Here is a 20204-nt window from a genome sequence, read left to right as displayed (position 1 = left end):
ACTTTGTATTCAACTACAGGTAGCCTAAAGTAGGATGGAAAAGATACACCATGTACGCATTAATAAAAATGAAAAGGAGTGACAGTATTAAAATCTCCTAAAGTCGACTTCATAGCAAAGAAAATTATCAGAGATAAAAAGATATTATATAATAGTTAAAGGATCAGTCTGTCAGGAAGACAATATACTAATGTGTATAAACTAAACCATAGAGCTTCAAATACATGAGGCAAAACTGTTAAAGCTGAAAGGAGAAAGAGAAGAATCTACAATTATTGTTGGGAACCTTAACATTGCTCCTACTCAGTAACTGATAGAAGTATTAGGCAAAAACATCTGAGCAACACAATCATCAAGATCTAATTAACATAAAACAGACCATCCAACAACAGTAGAATATAGTTTTCTCAATTTCTGTGGAACATCCACCAAGTAGAAAAAAAAACAAAACCCATAAAATATATCATAAAACAGACCTTGACAAATAAAATTGAAATCATAAAGCTTATATGCCCTGACTACAATGGAATCAAACTGGAAATCTGTAACAAAGACAACAGGAAACTCTCAAAATACTTGGAAACTAAGCAACACACTTCTAAATAATTATGGGTAAACAATAAGCCTCAATGAAAATTAAAAAGTAGATAGAACTAAATAAAAATTAGAACACAAAGTATGTAGGAGGCAGCTAAAGCAGTACTGAGAGGGAAATTTATAGCACCAAATGCTTACATTTAAAATGAGGAAAGGTGTAATATAATTTAAATTCTTTCATCCAAAAACTAGAAAACAGAGCACAATAAACCCAAAACAAGCAGAAGGAATGAAATAATAGCAGAAAATAAAACTGGAAATAGGAAAACATTACTGAAAAAAAAAACCCAAGGAAACAAAAAGTTCGTTCTTAAAAAAAAAAAAAAATCAGTACATTTGATAAGCCTCTAGCAAGACTGACAAAAATAGAACACATATTGCCTACATCAGGAATGAAATAGGATATATCATTCCAGATAGTGCAGCTGTTAAAGCAATACTGCATATAACTATATGATCATAAATATGACAATGTAGAAAAAAAAAACAGAACAATTCCTTAAGCACCAAGATGATGAAATAGACAATCTGGATAGCCCTATGACCATTAAGGAAATTGAATTTTTAATTAAAAAGTTTTCCAAAATGAAACTCCAAGCCCAGTTTCACTGGACAATTCTATCAGACTTTTAAAGGGTAATTAAAACTAACTTTATACCTCTTCCAGAAAATAGAAGAGGGGGAAACATTTCCCACCTTATTCAGGAAGACAGTAGAGCCAGACAAAGATACGGTCAGAAAAAAAGAAAAGAAAACTGCAGTCCTCCTGAACTTAGGTGCAAAAATCCTTAACAGAATATTACCAAGTATTTTAATACACAAAAATAAGTATATACCATGAACAACTGGGATTTATTCTAGGTGAGTGTTAATCACTCAGTCGTGTCCGACTCTCTGTGACCCCACGGACTGTAGCCCACCAGGCTCCTCTGTCCATGGGATTTTCCAGGCAAGAATACTGGAGTGGGTTGCTATTTCCTTCTCCAGGGCGTCTCCCTGACCCAGGGATTGAACCTGGGTCTCCTGCATTGCAGGCAGACTCTTTACTGACTGGGCCCCCAGGGAAGACCTGGGTGTTATGCAAGACTGATTACCAGAATAGTCAACCTTGAAAAGTACAATTGGAAGACTTATATCTTCTCATTTTAAAATGTATTATAAAGCTATCATAATTGAGATAGTGTGATACTGACATAAGGACAGACATATTGGTCAGTGGCAAATAACTAAGAGCCCAGAAACAAATCCTTGTATTTATAGTAAACTGATTTTTTGCCAAAGCTATTTAGGCAACTCAGTAGAGAAAAAATAGTCTTTTCTACAAACCGCTGCTGGGTCATTTGCATAGCCACAAGCAAAAAGGTAGATTCGTTGCATACACAAGCAGTTAACTCAAAATGGACAACAGACCTAACTGTAAGAGTTAAAACTACAACATCTAGAAAAAACTAGTTGGAATCCTTTGTGTCCTTGGATTAAATAGTTCTTAGATATGACACCAGTAGTATAACCCTTAAAAGAAAAATTTATAAATTGGACTTCATCAGAATTTAAAACTTTTGCACTTCAAAAGACACCATTATGCAAATGGAAATACAAGTCACAATGTAGAGAATATGATGACAAATCATATTTCTAACAAAATATTGCTAACCAGAATAAAGAAATCTCACAACTCAAGAAGATAAACAACCTAATTTTTAAAAATAGGCAAGATTTGAACAGAGATTTCACCAGAGAAAGATGGCTAATAAGCACATGAAAAGATGCTGTTTATTAGTAAAATAGAAATTAAAAAATGACAATGTAACACTTCACAACCACTAGAATGATGATAATAAAAGAATAATAAGTGAAGGCCTAGACATAGAGAAATGAAAATTGCTGATTGAAATGTAAAATGATGTAGCCATTTTAAAATGCCTTTTGGCAATCAAAAAAACATATCAAACATAAATTTACCATGTGACCCAGCAGTTTCATTCCCTGGCATATATCCAAGATGAACACTCTATTTGTGTGAAAACTTGAACGGTCATAGGGGCCTTATTTTTAATAACTAAAAATGCAGTTAAAAAAAACCCTAAATTTCCCTCAACTGGTGAATGGTTCAAAATATAGTATATCCACACAATGGAATTCTATTCTGTAGTTAAATATATATATATAACTGATAGGTGCTACAACATGGATAAACTTCAAAAACATGCTCAGTAGAGGATGCCAGATGCAAAAGACCACATAGCATATGATCCAGAAAAGGTAACTCTACAGAGACAGAAAGGAGATTAGTGGTTGCCTGGGCCAGGGGTGGAATAGGAATTGACGGCAAGTGGATAAGAGGTTCCTTTTTCGGGTGATGGAAGTTTTCTAAAGTTGGATTATGGTGATGATTGTACTAAAAATCATTCAATTGTACACGTATAAGGAATGAATTCAATGATATATCTACTGTGCCTCAATAAAAATCTTTAGCAGATGAATATCATTCCAAAATGTTTTCTATGCATATATAGAATGATAAAAATTCTTTTAAAATGTGTTCAGGTTTCCGAGGTGGCTCAGTGGTAAAGAATCTGCCTGCCAGTGCATGAGACGCAGGGGTTACAGGTTCAATCCCTGGGTTGGGAAGACCCCCTGGAGGAGGAAATTGTAACTGACACCAGTATACCTGCCTGGAGAATCCCAAGTACAGAGGAGCCTGGAGGGTTATAGTCCATAGGATCACAAAGTCGGGCATGACTGAGCAACTGAGCACGTACGCAACAGCAACCCATATTAAGAGGGATTCTGACCCACTGTTGCATATCAAGCAAAGAATATTTTTCAGAATTGGAAAAGCAGTTGTGAAAGGTCTAGACTGTGCCCTGTGAAGAGCCATGAAAAAAGCTGAGAATCTTTAGCTTGATGAATGCTTACTTGAGGCAACATGAAAATTCTCCCCAAATAGCAAAAAGAATACTGCATAAAAGAGAGGTTTATGCTAATTCTAGTTAGCCATAAAGGGAAGAACCATGGTAGACAGTTTCATAAAGAAAGCTTTTAGTTCAACATAAAGAATTGTCTGCCAGTTTTTCCCAAGTCAGTGTTCTGGAGAGCACTATAACATATGAGGCTGAACAAGGAGTCTTATGTCTTTGCTGAAGGATTTCTCAGAATCTTTAATATCCAGGTGTTAAGAAGAGGATGTAATATTCTTCATTTCCAAAATTTATTTGTCCAAAGAAACTATTAGCACTGTTAATATCTCTGAGATAGTAGTTCATAGACCAGATTGAGTTAAAGCTGCTGAAATGGGGACAGAGCATTTTCTGAAGAAGCAAAGTCAGGTTCACATCAAGATATTTGTGGAGGGACTTGCCTGGTGGTCCAGCAATTAAGACAACACACTCCCAATCCAGGGGGCCTGGTTTCAATCCCTGGTCAGGGAACTAGATTCCTCATGCCATGACCAAGAGCCAGATTGCCACAATGAAGGTCCCAAGTGCCATAACTGAGACCCAGCCAATCAAGTAAATGAGTAGATAAACATACATAATGTTAAAAAGGTTATCTGTGGAAACTGGATAGTGTTGCTGCCACTTCAGCACTTCTGAAAACTTGGTAACCAGGACCAGAGTATTAAAGCTTGGGAAAACGGAACAACTTTTCTTGTTATGTCTACAATGTGAGACTGACTCAAAACAGTTCTAGATGAGAATAATGGAGCAAAACTAATGGAAATGAGACTTTCTAGGACAGCTATTCTGAACTTTTCCCCCAGCAATACTTTCCCCCAGAAGTCATTATATTCCCATGTCTGTCCACTGAGTCATTCACTGTGTGCAAGGTATTATTTCTCAACTTTTTTCACCAACACAGCAACAAACAAACAAAACCCTGTCATATTCTATCACTTCTTCCTTCAACTCCGGATTTTGCTAGAATCCTGGTACGGGACTATGTCCCGCATTGAGCACTGCCATTTTAGAAGCTCAAACCTAGAGTACTGGGTTTACTAGAGTATTAACTTTTTTTTTTTTTTTTAATAAATAGGGCATTTAAAATTTGGGGGGAAAGTAAAACAGGAAAAAATATCAAAACAGATCCACTACTTTGAAGCTGAAGGAAGTACCAGTAAGAAAGGAAGTTGTTTTCATAAAAAATACTGTTATTATTAAATATTTGTAGCAATAAATACAGAGAAGGTAAAGGCCACCCCATTCCAGTACTCTTGCCTGGAAAATCCCATGGACGGAGGAGCCTTGTAGGCTGCGGTCCATGGGGTCGCTAAGAGTCGAATACGACTAAAGCGACTTAGCAGCAGCAGCAGCAAAGCGACTTAGCAACAGCAGCAGCAAAGCGACTTAGCAACAGCAGCAAAGAGACTTAGCAGCAGGAGCAGCAGCAGCAACAGCAGCAGCAATAAATAAGATAATATAATAAGAAAAAGGTGGGCCAACAACACTGAAAATGAGGGTTGGAAAATGATAATTAGTGTCTATACAGTTGTCCACAGGTGGGCATAATCTAGAATTAAAACATTATAGTCCCTAAGAAAAGCATATACTGTATAAGAATTGTTCATCAGGACTTCTACAGTTTATACTTTTCTGTTTTGTAGAACCATGTTTACTGTCTTTAATTTGGTTTCCAAGGACCTATCAATACTGAGAAAGGGGTGTTTGGATTAGTAGATAAAATACTGTAATTATCAGAAAGATATGTCTTATCCTGTGTGTTAATAAAATATCATTTTGTCTTTTATTATTTGTACTGAAAATTTTACTACAGTCTTACTGAACCTGAGTAGCTGACAAGTCAGGCCCTGGATGAGATCACACCAGACATATCAATTCTTGAAGTCCTTGTAAACAACAAATACACTGTTAATGAAGACATTTGAAAATACCATTTCTCTGTTATTCTGAAATTTGGCCCTAAGTCAGCACTTCAAAAGGTGGCGTCGTCTGCTCTAAATGGCAGGTAAAAGAATTCCTACAGAACTTGGATAACCACAAAGATCAATCTCAATTATACATTTGTGTTTTTGGAGATGCCAGGCCAGCTGCAGCAAAACCACACAAGGTTTATTGAGTTCAGTGACATATAGGAAGACATAAAGACTCAGGGACCTTGCTTTAATGTACTGAAAAACCCAGTCCTAGAACTGCCTCTATCATCAGCGAAAAGTAAAGGAGATCAGTTCATTGTGATGCTGTTCTCTCTTCCAACCAAGATGCAGTAAAAAATGCTTGATGATGGTGATGGCCAAGACCAGAGTCAGGAACTAGGGTCTGGGCAGAGTCTAGGGAACCATTAGAGCCTTGTCTTCTTGGTTTCCAGGTTGATCATATTTCCTTGGATTTGGGGCGTCTGCTTATCTGCTGACCCCTGAACATCCTCTGGCTTTAAAGGAACATAGTAGTATCCCATGATGGAGAAGATCAGGCAGACCACCAGCATGAGGCAGGAAAAGAAAATGAATTCGGCCCACTGTAGGAAGAAATACATATAAGAGAAAAATATGGAGGACCTGATACTAAGCTGATCCTTCTAAGATGAAGACTGAGGAGCAGACTGACCCAGGGTGACCAGTTTGGGAAGAGCTTTGGTAGGAAAAGACAGGACTAACTGGCCTCTCCTCACATGGGCCTTTGGTGGCCATTATTGCAGCTTACATGTCTATTTTCCTGGCAAAGTCTATGTTTAAGACAGAGGGCTGAGTGGGGAATGTGGCAAACAGAGGGGTGGGGGAAGGGAAGCAGAGGAAGAGGGAGGGAAATCCTTGGGTAGACACGTGCTCCTGCTTCTCTTAGTACATACCTGGGCCAGGCCACTGAACTGCGCCACAATAAGCACGATGATATTCCCAAATGCTATAGTCAACAACCAGGCTGCCTGGACTACAGACTTCATGCTAGAGGGAGCCTAGAGAGGACACAAATCTGTGACTAAAGAAACTCACTACACCACCCTCCTGTACCAAGCATCTATCCGGAAAAGTTCTCCCACCCAAACTTCCAGATTTGAACTTCCCCCTCTAAGTTCAGCATTCACATTGATTCAGGAAATATGTTTATAGTAATCGAACATAGTAAAATGATTCAGGTAATAATTTTCATAGTAACAACAAGATGGCACTCTTAACTGAATATTTTAATTCATTATATCATATAATCTTCATTATAACCCTAAGGGAAAAGTTCTATTACTATTCTTATTTTACACATAAAAATAGCTTTAGAGAGATGATAATTCACTTGCTAAAGGTTACACAATAGGTATGCAGCCAAAATTTGAACATGGGCAGTTTGATTCCACAGTCCTTAATGTTTAAATATCCCTTTCTGGATCCTAAATAGCATGGATCCAGCCTGCCATGTTCCTGGAGGTCAAGCTGATTCTCTGCTTAAGATCGTAAGGAATCTAAAGCCCCAAATAATGGAGGTCTTGGCCACGGTCACATAACTAATTAAGACAGTGTCAGGATTAAAACTCCATCCTCTGAGCAATAGCTCCACCTCCACTTTCCACTTGCAAAAACCTACCTGAGAATAAGAAAACTCAAGTCCTGTGACAGAGAACATGACCTCCCCAGCTGTAACAAGGGCATACTGTGGTAGCTGCCATGCGATGGACATTTTGTTGGCTGGGATGTATTCCATCTTCCAGGCCTGAGGACCCTGATTGGTTCTCTTAGTGAGGGAAACAAGAAATGGGCTTGTTAGGAGTCTTAAGTAAATATTCCTGGCCTATGGCATTTATGATCTTGTATCCATCTCCTCATTGTATTGTCATTCTTGTGGTACCATGAAGAAACTGAGCATTTTCTACACAATTTCAGGTTTTTGAAATTCCTTTTGGTAACACCACTCACTTGGCTGGCTTCAGTCAATCAGATACCATTATTGCAGAGCCCTTAAATGGCAGACTATTTCATACTATAGTATCTCATCATTTTTACCTACTGGGTATTTTGATTCTGGCTAATATTTAAATATAAAATGGCATCTGAATTATACAAACAATGAATTTTCAGAAAAGCATGTACTTAAAAAAGCTTAATTCTTTGTTCAATTTTCTATGTAAGTACAATTAAAATATTTCTCACATTTTCCATTTAAATATTTATTTTAGTAAAATTACTTTTATCAGAATATTATAATATCAGAATAATATCAGAAATTATTTTCTTGGTAACTCTTACACTGAAGATTTTCTTGATCAATTTTTCAAAATCCATATCAAATACCATCTACTATTTTGTATTCTATTTACTGGCCATTAGTTTTAAACTCACACATAAAAATTTTGTCCAAAAGATGCAACTTTCCTATAAAATTTTGGTCAAAAAGAATCTTTTCAGGGTCAATATTTTGTTATTAATGTTACCAAATATACATGATTCTACAATCTTTTTTTAAAAATTAGTTTCACTATATGAAGGTTTTTAGCTGAGTTGGTTTTCTTGTATATAGATTGTATTTAGTAATATTTATTATAATAAATGGAATTTTTGAAATTATATATTTCCTTAGAGTAAAACCAAGTTACTAGGTAGTAAATGTTATTAGATAGTAGGTATAATATCTGGATATATCATGAGATTAATAATAGCAGAGACAGAAAGTAGACAAGTGGTTGTCTAGAGCTGGGGAGTTTGGGAGGAAATGTTGAGTGACTGCTAATGAGTATGTGGCTTCTTTTTGGAATGAGGAAAATGTTCTAAAATTATACAATTCTGAATTTATTAAAAACCACAGAATATATATTATTAAAAACATATTCTGTATGTATTGAATATACAATATATATTGAATATGTTACCTTTACATTTAAAACCATTATATACTTTAAGTGGGTGAAATGTATGATATGAATTATATTTCAATAAAATATAATAAAAAATGGAATACTAAAGGTATCATGCTAAACTAATTACATTAATAAAACTTTTTAGATGATTCTCAACACACTTCAAGAAATTTTCATCTTTTTCTTACTCATGGTCCACTTTTTATATTTAATACAATGTCAAAAGTAATTAATTAAAATTGGAATCAAGGTTGACATCAGAATTAAAATTCAGAGGTATCATGCCTAATTGCTGACACAATTGCTTTTGAGGGACCATAGTTACCTTTGTGTAGAGATTGACATTTGCTACCAGTCTTGGTATTTCAGACTGTGATATGCTAGCAGATCAGTTTTCTAGGAGCTAGGGAAATCACATGTGAAGTCAGTCAAGAAGACCAAAATAATTTTTGTTTTCTTGGTGCCATAATGAGACTGGAGCAGACCATGTCACCTCACAGCAATGATTCAAGGTAAATTATGTCTACCATTCCCCAAGACCTTGGGCCTCTTGCCAGTGTTCTTTTATGTCCTCTATTGAGATCTTAGGAGTTTTTTAAAGACACTATAGTAGCTATTGAAGAGTTGACTCATTGGAAAAGACTCTGATGCTGGGAGGGATTGGGGGCAGGAGAAGGGGGCGACAGAGGATGAGATGGCTGGATGGCATCACTGACTTGATGGACATGAGTCTGGGTGAACTCCAGGAGTTGGTGATGGACAGGGAGGCCTGGCGTGCTGCAATTCATGGGGCCGCAAAGAGTCGGACACAACTGAGCGACTGAACTGAACTGAACTGATAGAAGCTACCACCCTACACTAGAAATAAGTGAAAGAGTCATTTCCTAGGTAGGTTGATAAGAAGTCCAGGGTCCCCAAGGAGGAGAAAAGGACAACCTTTTGTTTTTTTCTTTAAGCCCAGAGATGATGATTGCACTACAAAACAACTCATGTTGCTCAAGGATATGTTTTTGCTTAAACTCTGTAACAACAATGTATCCTGCTTGAGGACCTGTTTCTCCTTGAGAACCTTCTGACTAATCCTGTCATTTTAAAATGTATATTATGGGAGTGGGTCTGGTAAGACCTTTACAACCTTGAGACATTCTTTTGATTTACTGTAATAACCAATTGAAAAAATATATAGCTTCCTTGCTAAGACTAGCAAGGGGGGCACTCTTCGTCTCCCTTCTGATGTCTATGTCAGAAGCTTTCTCTGTCCCTTTTTCACTTTAATAAAACTCTGCTACACTAAAGCTCTTGAGTGATCAGGCTTGGTCCCTGGTCCTGAAGCTATATCTTCTTCTTCAGAGATCACAAATCCGACATTGTTCACCATAAGCCATCATAAGTATGTGATGCTGTCTTGCCATAGAGTAAGATACAGATAGATATAGATTATATATAAATTTAGATATGGTATAGTTACATAGATATAGATACAGATAAATGGAAGAATAGAGTAAGAATGGTCATGAGCTACTTACATTTGTAATAACAAACAGATAAGCTGTACCAAAGTCTAGTAGACCCAAATTCAGTGAAAAATCCTCATTTTTTGTTCTACAATGCACCACAGGATATCTGGAACAGGACAAATTTAGATTAGACGAAACATCACAGTTTAGAAAAGCACTTCCATTTCTGGTGGAAGGAGTGATTTTGTCTCTCTACTGATGGTGAATCAAGCAGCAAAGCTACCCTTTCTCTTTGAGGAAAGGAGTCTCAGAGTGAATTTCTTTTCTACAGAAGAGAATAAGTTCTTTTCTATGCCTGATCTGAGATTTCATTGCCTGTTCAGTAAGGTTTTTTTTAACCTTAAACCTGAATGCAAAATGCATAAATTGCCTTCCTATTGTGAACTTAAGACTCTAAGTCTTCTCATCTAAGTCTTATGAATTTTTCTGAGCATTATGGATTAGTGGAATAGCATAAAACAGTGAATCTGAAAGGATAAGCTCAAAGTAACAAGGTGTTCATAGGAGTTACCAAAGGGTAGGAGTGGGAGCCAATGATAAACTGGCAAACCTCCAGGAGATGGTCTTGTTAAGTATGCACAACAAGCATGGTTTCAATATATCTGTGCAGAAAAACAAGAGACTGAGGAAAAGAGGTAAAGGCTGAAACAGAGCAGGAGTATGTCTATATTTACAATTAGCTGAGATATACCTAATCTGCCCACCTATACACAAAGAAAGTATTTAAAAATCAGTTGTTAGTAAAAGTAAAATGTCCACAGGGTAGTGCTCTTACTCTCCTCTTTGCACAGTTCTGTAAGCAGACACACCATAGTCTTCAGCAACAATGAGGGATGCATCTGTACCCAGGGAGACACTGACCTCTTCATGCAAAGTGTTAACAAACCTAAGGATAATAGAGACATTGTTAGAAATCAGACAAAATCTCCCACCTGATAAATGGGCAGGGGCCTTTTCTGTTTTGTTTATTGCTATATGCCTAGTGCCTAGAACAGAGGCTGGCACATAAAAGGTACATGATATATATTGTTAACTGAATGAATAAATGAACTCGCACATAAGTAATTAGTAGTCTTAGCTGTCCCTATCTTTTTCTTTCCTTGGGTGCTAGCTTTTTGTCTGCTACACTCTTACCTGATCTCCGCTAGGATGACACTATTGTGATCACTCACGGCACTCTGAATCTCCTCAACTCACCACTGGTGCAACCAATTTCTTTCCCTTTTATAATGATGGAATTCATCAATTGAGACTCCATAAGAAAAATAATTATGTATATATAAATACATACTGCTGCTGCTGCTAAGTCGCTGTATTTATATAAAACTGATACTTCATCCTCTTATAAATGAAGTCTGATTTGCTTTATGCAAAACTCAGACTCCAGCTCACAGAAGGTTGAGCTTTCATTGTTTTGAGTCTTCAGACAAACTTGAACTCTTCCAGAACCATTTTTTTAGTCTTTTGAACCCGAGCCCCCAAATTGGTCCCTCAGTTTGGATTTTCGGTAGCATTTGTGTTAGTCCCTGGCCCATGGTATTAGAAGGGCAGTTCCCTCTAAAACCCTTGATGTTGATTCCTGGGCTTTCAATCATCCTGCACTAACCCAGAAATTGCTTCATTTCATCCTTTCTGGAGGTTTGCATTGCTCTTTGAACCAGGGAAGTCCTGGCCTCACTGTTGTATGACTTATTTGGATCTGTTTACTTTTTCTGAAGCATATGTGCTGCTGCTGCTAAGTTACTTCAGTCATGTCCAACTCTGTATGACCCCATAGATGGCAGCCCACCAGGCTCCCCAGTCTCTGGGATTCTCCAGGCAAGAACACTGGAGTGGGTTGCCATTTCCTTCTCCAATGCATGAAAGTGAAAAGTGAAAGTGAAGTCGCTCGGTCCTGTCTGACTCTTAGCGACCTCATGGACTGCAGCCTACCAGGCTCCTCCGTCCATGGGATTTTCCAGGCAAGAGTACTGGAGTGGGTTCCCATTGCCTTCTCCCTGAAGCATAGGTAAAAGCAGATTAATATGACTGTTCCAGCCTTCAGTGACATTCAACTTTTCATTAAAAGTTCTCTAAAATGCTGTTCTCTACAGCAACCATCTAATCCTGATGGCCATAGACACATGCATCTATATCATGTCAGATTCCTGCCCCAGTAAGCCCGTGACCTCTTCACGGCTCCATCTCTGTATTTGTCCCATGGTGCCTAACAAGATCTTCAGCTTTATCTAGATTCAAAACCAAGTCTTTTGAATCCAAGTATGATGCTTATATATGTTTATTTTAAACTTTAAAAACACAGTACTATAAAAGATGTTCAACTACCAGTAATGAAGGGAGGATTATTTGCTTACTTCTAAATTTCTCTCTGGTGATCACAGAGAGGATAGTACTCAATTATTTTCTTAAGAGCCAGGTAAGTGGATAACATGCAGCAGAAGCAATTTATGTGGCAGAGCACAGAGGGCATTCATAGACATAGGGTCATCTTTGAGTACAACATGAAAAAGCAAGCCAAAAGACTTGGTTTTGAATCTATTCCTCTCACTTCCCTGGGGAAATGTGTTCTGACACCAATGCTCCTGATATTCTAGGAGACAGAATCCTAGTATGAGACAAGCAGACTGTGAAGTTTCTTTATGTGAAGCCCCACAACTCAGAAGAGACCCCAGGTTCAAGAGAACAGAGAGGCCTGGGTCTCCTTGACATCCAAACCTCATGGCTGTTATCCCATTGGTTGTTTTGTTTTCTTCATCCTTCACCTACAATAGAGGGAAGTAAAAGTCAGTTACAGGTGACTAGAGGGAACTGATAATCATAAAATTTGATCATCAGATATATCCTTGGTAAGATATTGATGAATCAGTCTTCATACTCTAAGATAATTAGAAACTAGGCCATTCTTCAACTTACCATCATGCTAGAAATACTTTTCCCATCTTCTCGAATGATCAGAGTGTACAACATTTTCTCCTCCACAGGGTGCTCAGTGTAGACAGACACATTGTGATATTTCAGTTGAAAGTGGAAATTCTGGCTTTTTGTCTTCAGGTGGAGTTTGGAATAGTGTGGCATATTCTGCAGAATGAAGAGCCTGTCACATTCACCTTCTACCCCACCTTGAACACTGTAGTCTTATAGTACCCCAGGGCAGGTGACCTCATCAGATACTTTCAACATTACCCTTTAACCTCCTAATTCCATTTCTAGGAATATACTATAAGAGTAATTAGAGGCATGAATGAAGATTTATGAGTGAGGATATTCATTATAGAAATATGTATAATAATAAAAAATTAAATGCCTATTAAGGAAATATTTTACTAAACCATGATATATCCATAGAATGGAATATTATGTATCCATTCAATTCACATTCTCAAAGTTTATCTAAGGACATGGGAAAGTCCTTTTGATGATGATTGTGCTAAGGAAAAAATCAAGGTCAATATAGCACATAGTGTTTCAAGACTTTTTAAAAAGTACCTTGTTTACTCATTTATTAAAAAATGCTAAAGCTAACTATGATTATCTCTGTGTGATGGATTTATAGGTGATTTTTCGATCTTTTGACACAGTCCCCAATTTTCAACAGTAAATGTATATTACTTTTATTATTTAAAATATTTTTAAATGAATATTTCAGAATATGTATAGTATAGCAGTGAAAATATGTAAGCCAAACTCTTCAACAGGGTGTGTGTTAGGAGGCAGTTTGAAATAATAATACAAATTACAAACCTATTGAGAGCTTACAATGTTCCAGACACTATGCTAAACACTTTATATATAATATTTATTCTTACAATGGTTTATGACATAAAAAGTATTGCCATTTTACAGATGCTAAAGTTGAGACTTATAGATAAAATAACTTCTTCAGGGTCTTACAGTTAGGGAGTGGCAGAACCAGGAACTGGACTGGGGCATTTCGACTTCATAGGTGCATGCTGTAAACAAACCACTGTATATGCTGCTACTTTGGCACATAATCTGAATGTGTTTCTAATTCACTCATGTCCATACGTCACCTGAAAGGATTTGATGGACTCTGCCAACAAAGTATTATTTTCATCACCCAGCACTGTTACTTTGACCTCATCATCTGCCAGATTCAAGACTTGCAGGAAAATCTCTTGGGAATTTGGCTGGCATGTGGCCATTTCCTTAGGACAGAGAACATGTATTAGAAATACTAGAAAATAACCCTTCAAATACAGTGAGAACACATATTTCAGTCCTATTTCAATAGCCAAGTTTATCTAGTCAAGAGAACACAGTTTTCTATCTCTAAAGAGCATTTAGCTTTGAAGGCTCTAAAGGCAGTTTGGAGGAGGAAATTCCAGCTCAGTGTAGCAAGCTCTGATGCCAGGTAACAAACTCCATGCTTTTTGACTCAGTTGTGGCCCCATACATCACTCCCCAACAGTGGCTATTCAATCTGCCAAAATATATTTGAATGTCTGGTAAGGTATGAAAGAAATGGTTCTATATCTTGTATACTGGTGTTTGGAAATTCCTAGACAATGTACTCTACATCACTCAGGCGGGAGGTGGGCTTCATTTGGCATTGCTGCTCTACCTCTATAACTACTCATTTACCACAGACACTTATTATGCACCTTTTTAAAAACAGCTACTGTGGTAGGGCCCAGTGAATCCAGATGGAACAAGTCAGAGAAATGAACAAAACAGATTTCATCCTGCCCTCATGGAGCTTAAGATTTACTATACTCACATTAATTTTTATCTCTACAGCAGCAGCAACTGCAAAGCCCAGGCATGCTAGGATCATACCAACAGTCATTTTCCTAAGTGATCTGAAGAGGAAACAGAGAGGCAGTCATACCTAAACTGTAGATTCTAAAGAAAAAAATCTAAACTTCCTAAGCTTACTTAATTTGTTCTCAATTACTTTCAAAGTATTTCCTAGTACTCCCCTTCATATATCCTCCTTTCTACCTTTACTTGAGTCACACTGAACTGTTCTTTGTAACACACCAATTTTTCCCTCTTTGTTTATGATTGTTTTTCTATCCACTATGTCATAATTACAAAAATAATAGTAATATAACCAGATTCATTGAACATTTACCATATACCTGTCACTGTATATTATTACCTTCTTTTCCTCTTCTTCAGAAGACTTTCTTGACCCTAGCCACTCTCTTCCATCTCTGCATTTCCCTGGCACTTTGCTTCCATTCTTAGAGCACTTAACATAATTCATCATTTTCAATAATTAACCTTGCATATTTTCTAGCTCCCTTACTAAAAAGTAAATTTGTAAGGAGCAAGATTTGTGCTTCTACATTTCCATAGCACTTGGTACTGAACTCAATAAACTGCTCAATAAATGAGTAAATGACAAACGGTCATTTGAATATGGTGAGTGGCTATCAAAAGGAAATTGCTATTAAATCAGAAAATATAGAAGACTTAAGATCCTCCTCTGTCAAACTTTCCAAAGAATAACACTGTTATTTAGAATAGGGGGAAAGCAGTAATTAGGGACAATTCTGTCCTCTTCTGAGGTCCCTCATTTGTTTCATAGGGACAGTAGGAGATTTAAGGGGATTAGTTTTCATCAAAGGCTTTGGACTTCTTTGAAGAGGCAACTTTCAAGAACAAAGCAACAAGCTGGTTTAGAAGCCTAATCTCATATTTTTGTTTTCATAAAGTATAGCCCTAATCCTTCAACATCATGTATGTAAGTCTGTAGTAATGGGTTAGACTCTCTGTGACAAGTATTAATTAGATCTAATTCCTGTTCTCCAGTATTGTTGTGCTTAGTCACGTCCAACTCCTTGCAACCCCATGGACTGTAGCCTGCCATGGGGTTTTTCAGGCAAGAACTACTGAATGAGTTGCCATTTCCTTCTCCAGGGGATCTTCTTGACCCAGGAATCGAACCCACAGCTCCTGTATCTCCTGCATGCAGGCAAACTCTTTACCTGCTGAGCCATCAGGGAAGCCCTGTTCTCTGGCATTAATAGGCATTTAATCTATCATGGCGGAGAAGGCAATGGCACCTCACTCCAGTACTCTTGTCTGGAAAATCCCATGGACAGAGGAGCCTGGAAGGCTGCAGTCCATGGGGTCGCTGAGGGTCGGACACGGCTGAGCGACTTCACTTTCACTTTTTACTTTCATGCATTGGAGAAGGAAATGACAACCCACTCCAGTGTTCTTCCCTGGAGAATCCCAGGGACGGGGGAGCCTGGTGGGCTGCCGTCTATGGGGTCGCACAGAGTCGGACACAACTGAAGTGACTTAGCAGAATCTATCATGGATAAACAGAAGCAGAAAAATGATAAAACAAATCATCACTAAACAAAAAGGATAGTGACTCTTTATCAAACTGGACAAATATAGAGTCAGGCTGGAGCAACAAAGGCATAGTGAGCACTTACGTGAAGTTAATGCCACACTTGGAGACCAGACGATAAATGACAAGGTCAAACAGTGGGATGAAAATAACAATCAAAAAGGGACTTAGCACCTGTAATGCCATGGTAAAAAGATTAGTTCCAAGTGTTTTTCTATTATGGGTGTGAGCATGTGCTCTCATTCGCGTGTGTGCACACTCTCTCACATCCAAACACACTTTCATCAACGATGTACAGAATGACTCCACATCTTTCAGTCCCTTTACACCCAAGACTCTATTTCCCCTGCACAGCACATTAGCTTCCAAATATCCCAAGGAACCAATTTCACTCTAAACCTGTTTTTCTATCAATTGATTAGGCGCTCTTCCCTCCCATTTCATTTATCTCCTCCAGTTCCACAGCTAAGAGGAAAATGTCATAGTCAGGAGAAAGGAAGGAAAGAAAGAAGAATTGGGATTGTTGAAGAAGCAGTTAAAAAATAACCAGGAGTCACCAACAAGCAGAGACTCTGAATTTGTTGCTTATGAAACTAAGTTATACATTTGCTTTGACAATATTTCCATGATACTTGACATGGAAATAAATCCAGTGTTTACACTTACCTTGTGAGCTCAAAATTCAGTCTCCCTGGAGTTGAGTAGGAGCTACTTACTAACAGAGAATGTAAAAGAGAAGTGTGGGGCTTAAGAATATTTTCATTCCTATGTTTAGCCCTCCTCAGCATACAAGGAAAAAAATATCCAATTATGGTTGGTAATCCTCCTACTACATGTTGAGTTATAGATGAGGGAAGAAATAAGTACCTGGGAATATAGAGATGTCTCTTACCTGTATCTGGTCAGGCTGAAGCACGAAAAAACCCTGAAACATGATAACAAATCACATTAAGATGATGGCCTAAAGACAAAGTCTAATCAACAAAATCAACAATATTGATAATTAGCAGGTGAGAAGCATAACATAATATCCATCAGGTCTTTTGTTCAGGACCACTATTATCCTTGTAAGGGTATGTGGGGGAATAGGCTAGAGATGGCTTTAGGCTATGACTTCTGAAGACAGATGGGCATAAGGGAGAATCTTATTTTCTGTGAGCTATGCTTTAACTTGAAAGAGACTAGAGTCAGTGTGTTTTTATTAATCCCAGTAACTGCAGTCATAGGTGGTAATGTGAAGGACAAAAAGGTATGATGGTTAGGGTGACGTCTCCCATCGACACACAGTGTTTCTAAAGTTGTTCTCCAGAGGGTCAAAAAAGAAGACAACCAGGTAAGTCCTGGACAGTCAGAGGAAGGGAAAAAGGTGAAATTATATTAGGGAAGCTTCAAACAGATGAGCTGATAAAACCCTGGCATTATTCCTCTCTGCCCTCTTCATAACTGAGAACATACCGGCATGAGAACATACAATAATCTAGACAGTGGGAACAAATGAGGAAGAGTTTGTCAATGTATGGAAATTAGAAAAATAAAAAATTATGTTTAAAATTTTTCCATTATTTCTGTATCTATGTACAAAATATCCGCCTCTGCATCCTCTGTTGTGAGCCTTGCCTGAGATGCGTCAATTGTGTTGTGTTCTTATTGCTCGGTTGCTAAGTTGTGTCCAACTCTGCCACCTAATGGACAGCAGCACGCCAGGCTTCTTCCTCTGACCTCCATCTCCCAGAGTTTGCTCAAATTCATGTCTACTGGGTTGGTGATGCTATCTGACCATTTCATCCTCTGCCCCTTTATCTTCTTTTGCCTTCAGACTTTCCCAGCATCAGGGTCTTTTCCAAGAAGCTGGCTCTTTGTATCAAATGGGCGAAGTATTGGAGCTTCAGCTTCAGCAACAGTCCTTCCAATGAATATTCAGGGTTGATTTCCTTTAAGAATTGATTGGTTTGATCTCCTTGCAGCCCAAGGGCCTCTCAAGAATCTTCTCCAGCACCACAATTTGAAAGCATCAATTCTTTGTCACTCAGCCTTCTTTATTGTCCAGCTAGTTGTGTTGTAGCAGCAATCAAACCTGCTATGCCCTGGTCAGGCTTAGATAAAAGAAAATATCCATGCCCAGGCTTTATCACTTCATTTGCTATCCTCTCAATGCTTCCTGTATACACTGAAAACTTTCCATCCTTACATTTCTGATTTCTAAAGATAAGATTCTGCCTTTTATTTCCAGACTCTCTTTACTTTGTTTACCTACTTAGTATCTTCATGCTAAAGGCATCTCTCTTATAATTTTATGTCACTTTTCAGGCAAAAACATAAAGAAATTTTTCCTTAGTGTGGATTAAAAAGAAAATGATATTGGAAAAAATCTCTTCTACTCACCAAATTCCCATTCATCCTGGTGGCTTGCAAGGTCCATCGTGAGCCCTACGGCAAACAGATGCTTTTAGAGAAACTCTCTTTCCTTTGAGAGAGAAGGGGCTGGAAGAACAGGTAGTTTCCAAAAGAACTATTCTTACCTGCTGATCTAAAAGCGCCCAGAACATGGGCAATGGGATGTAAAGGAACAGTACCCTGGTCAGTGCCTTGACGTCCATAATGAGCTGCTTCTGCAAAGAGGAGGAAGAAGGAATAGGCTGAATTGGCATTTAAGGATTTCTCGCTTGGAGTAGAAATGGGCCAGAACAGTAAGAGAAGAGGTCAAGTACAGTAGAAGAGAATCAGTTTGGTTATTAGGAAAAACTCTATGGAGGCATCAGATGTTTCTGCAGTTCAACTTACTGGGTATTTCTCAGCTGCCCAGTCCAGCCAGTGCTCTCGCTTGGGATTGTCCCCAGAACGGTTCTTGAAACGGCTGGAAATGGCAAACTAGGGCAGAGCATAGATATCAGAAGAGAGGAACACCCATCCCCTGCCTTTTCCATTTCACTGTATCTTCCCTTAGACACACATACTCTTGAGTGACTTAATCTAAACTTTTGATTTCATCACACATTGAATTTCAGAATATTTGAAATATAATTTCAACATATGTAACTACATTTCAGAAAACTTTTGCCAGTTTTTAAAAATGATTATATTCTTTTCAGCTTAAAGGTTAAATAGAGGCATTGAGTGAAGTTTGATCAATCCCACTTTCTAAAAGTCACAGAAGCAGCGCAGAGATCATTGAGAAAAGTGTATACCCATGTTTGAAGGCCTGTAGGCTCAGAAGAGCATTTCTTTTCTTGTGATTGAAAAAGGCAGGCAAACAGTTCATGAACTTACCCAGATACATCTGACCACTTGATTCAGTATGTTTCCTTCAGGAGGTGGTTTTCTGTATAGTTTGCTTCCCATTGCAAACACAACTGCAGTAGATAAACAAAGTTCTTAGCTTCTCATTCAGCACATTTAGTTGTCAACATTAAGGACACACTGCTGAAATGTAGGAATGATTGACACATCTCATAAAGGGTGGAAACTGACTGATGCTCCCTGACTTTGGAGTCACAAAAACTATGGGAGCCAAGAGAAAAATAAAATGGTCAATGTGTAGACTTTCCTGTAATCACAGAAATGAAAGTCACCTCTGAATTCAAGCTATTCTTCTCCATCTCTACATCTGATACACTACCAACTTTCACCGACCCTCTCTTTTGAGTGTATTTCCTGCCTGTCCCCTCTCTGCATCACCAGGACTATGACTCATTTTGAACCTCACAACTTCTACCCCAAATTTTCAAAATGGCCACCAACTAGTTTCTCAATCCCTGTTTGCTTCCCCTCCTTCTAATCTGCTGCCAAATTAAAATGTTGTTTCCAAGATCTATCTAATACGCCCAAACTCCTGATATGGAAGGCCTTCCCAAATTCATTATTATCCTGATGTATATAGTTATCATTAACAACCTCTTGAAGTTTTATTATTATATGTAAAGTGTTGAGCATTTTACATAATAGTACTGATTTAACCTGACAAGGAT

The 20204-nt window shown here is 37.9% G+C and overlaps 1 protein-coding gene across 2 annotated transcripts in view; it reads right to left on the bottom strand.

Moving 5' to 3' along the window:
- Nucleotides 1-5895: 5895 nt before the first annotated feature.
- LOC138082731 (solute carrier family 15 member 2-like) overlaps nucleotides 5896-20204 on the bottom strand; it is a 30395-nt gene continuing 16086 nt past the window's right edge. For both annotated transcript variants that reach the window (XM_068976063.1, XM_068976148.1), the window contains 15 exons: nucleotides 19507-19589; nucleotides 19021-19107; nucleotides 18759-18848; nucleotides 18622-18666; nucleotides 17132-17164; nucleotides 16325-16413; nucleotides 14650-14731; nucleotides 13943-14077; nucleotides 12825-12989; nucleotides 12627-12673; nucleotides 10687-10797; nucleotides 9921-10017; nucleotides 7128-7274; nucleotides 6403-6507; nucleotides 5896-6072 (listed from right to left, as the gene is read on the bottom strand). In XM_068976063.1, coding sequence (XP_068832164.1) covers nucleotides 5896-6072; nucleotides 6403-6507; nucleotides 7128-7274; nucleotides 9921-10017; nucleotides 10687-10797; nucleotides 12627-12673; nucleotides 12825-12989; nucleotides 13943-14077; nucleotides 14650-14731; nucleotides 16325-16413; nucleotides 17132-17164; nucleotides 18622-18666; nucleotides 18759-18848; nucleotides 19021-19107; nucleotides 19507-19589 — 1493 coding nt within the window. The remainder of the gene's footprint in view (nucleotides 6073-6402; nucleotides 6508-7127; nucleotides 7275-9920; nucleotides 10018-10686; nucleotides 10798-12626; nucleotides 12674-12824; nucleotides 12990-13942; nucleotides 14078-14649; nucleotides 14732-16324; nucleotides 16414-17131; nucleotides 17165-18621; nucleotides 18667-18758; nucleotides 18849-19020; nucleotides 19108-19506; nucleotides 19590-20204) is intronic.

Source organism: Capricornis sumatraensis, chromosome 1 (assembly GCF_032405125.1).
Source record: "Capricornis sumatraensis isolate serow.1 chromosome 1, serow.2, whole genome shotgun sequence".
Taxonomy (NCBI): Eukaryota; Metazoa; Chordata; class Mammalia; order Artiodactyla; family Bovidae; genus Capricornis; species Capricornis sumatraensis.
Note: the sequence above shows the minus strand (reverse complement) of the source record. Positions and strands in the feature narration are given on the sequence as shown.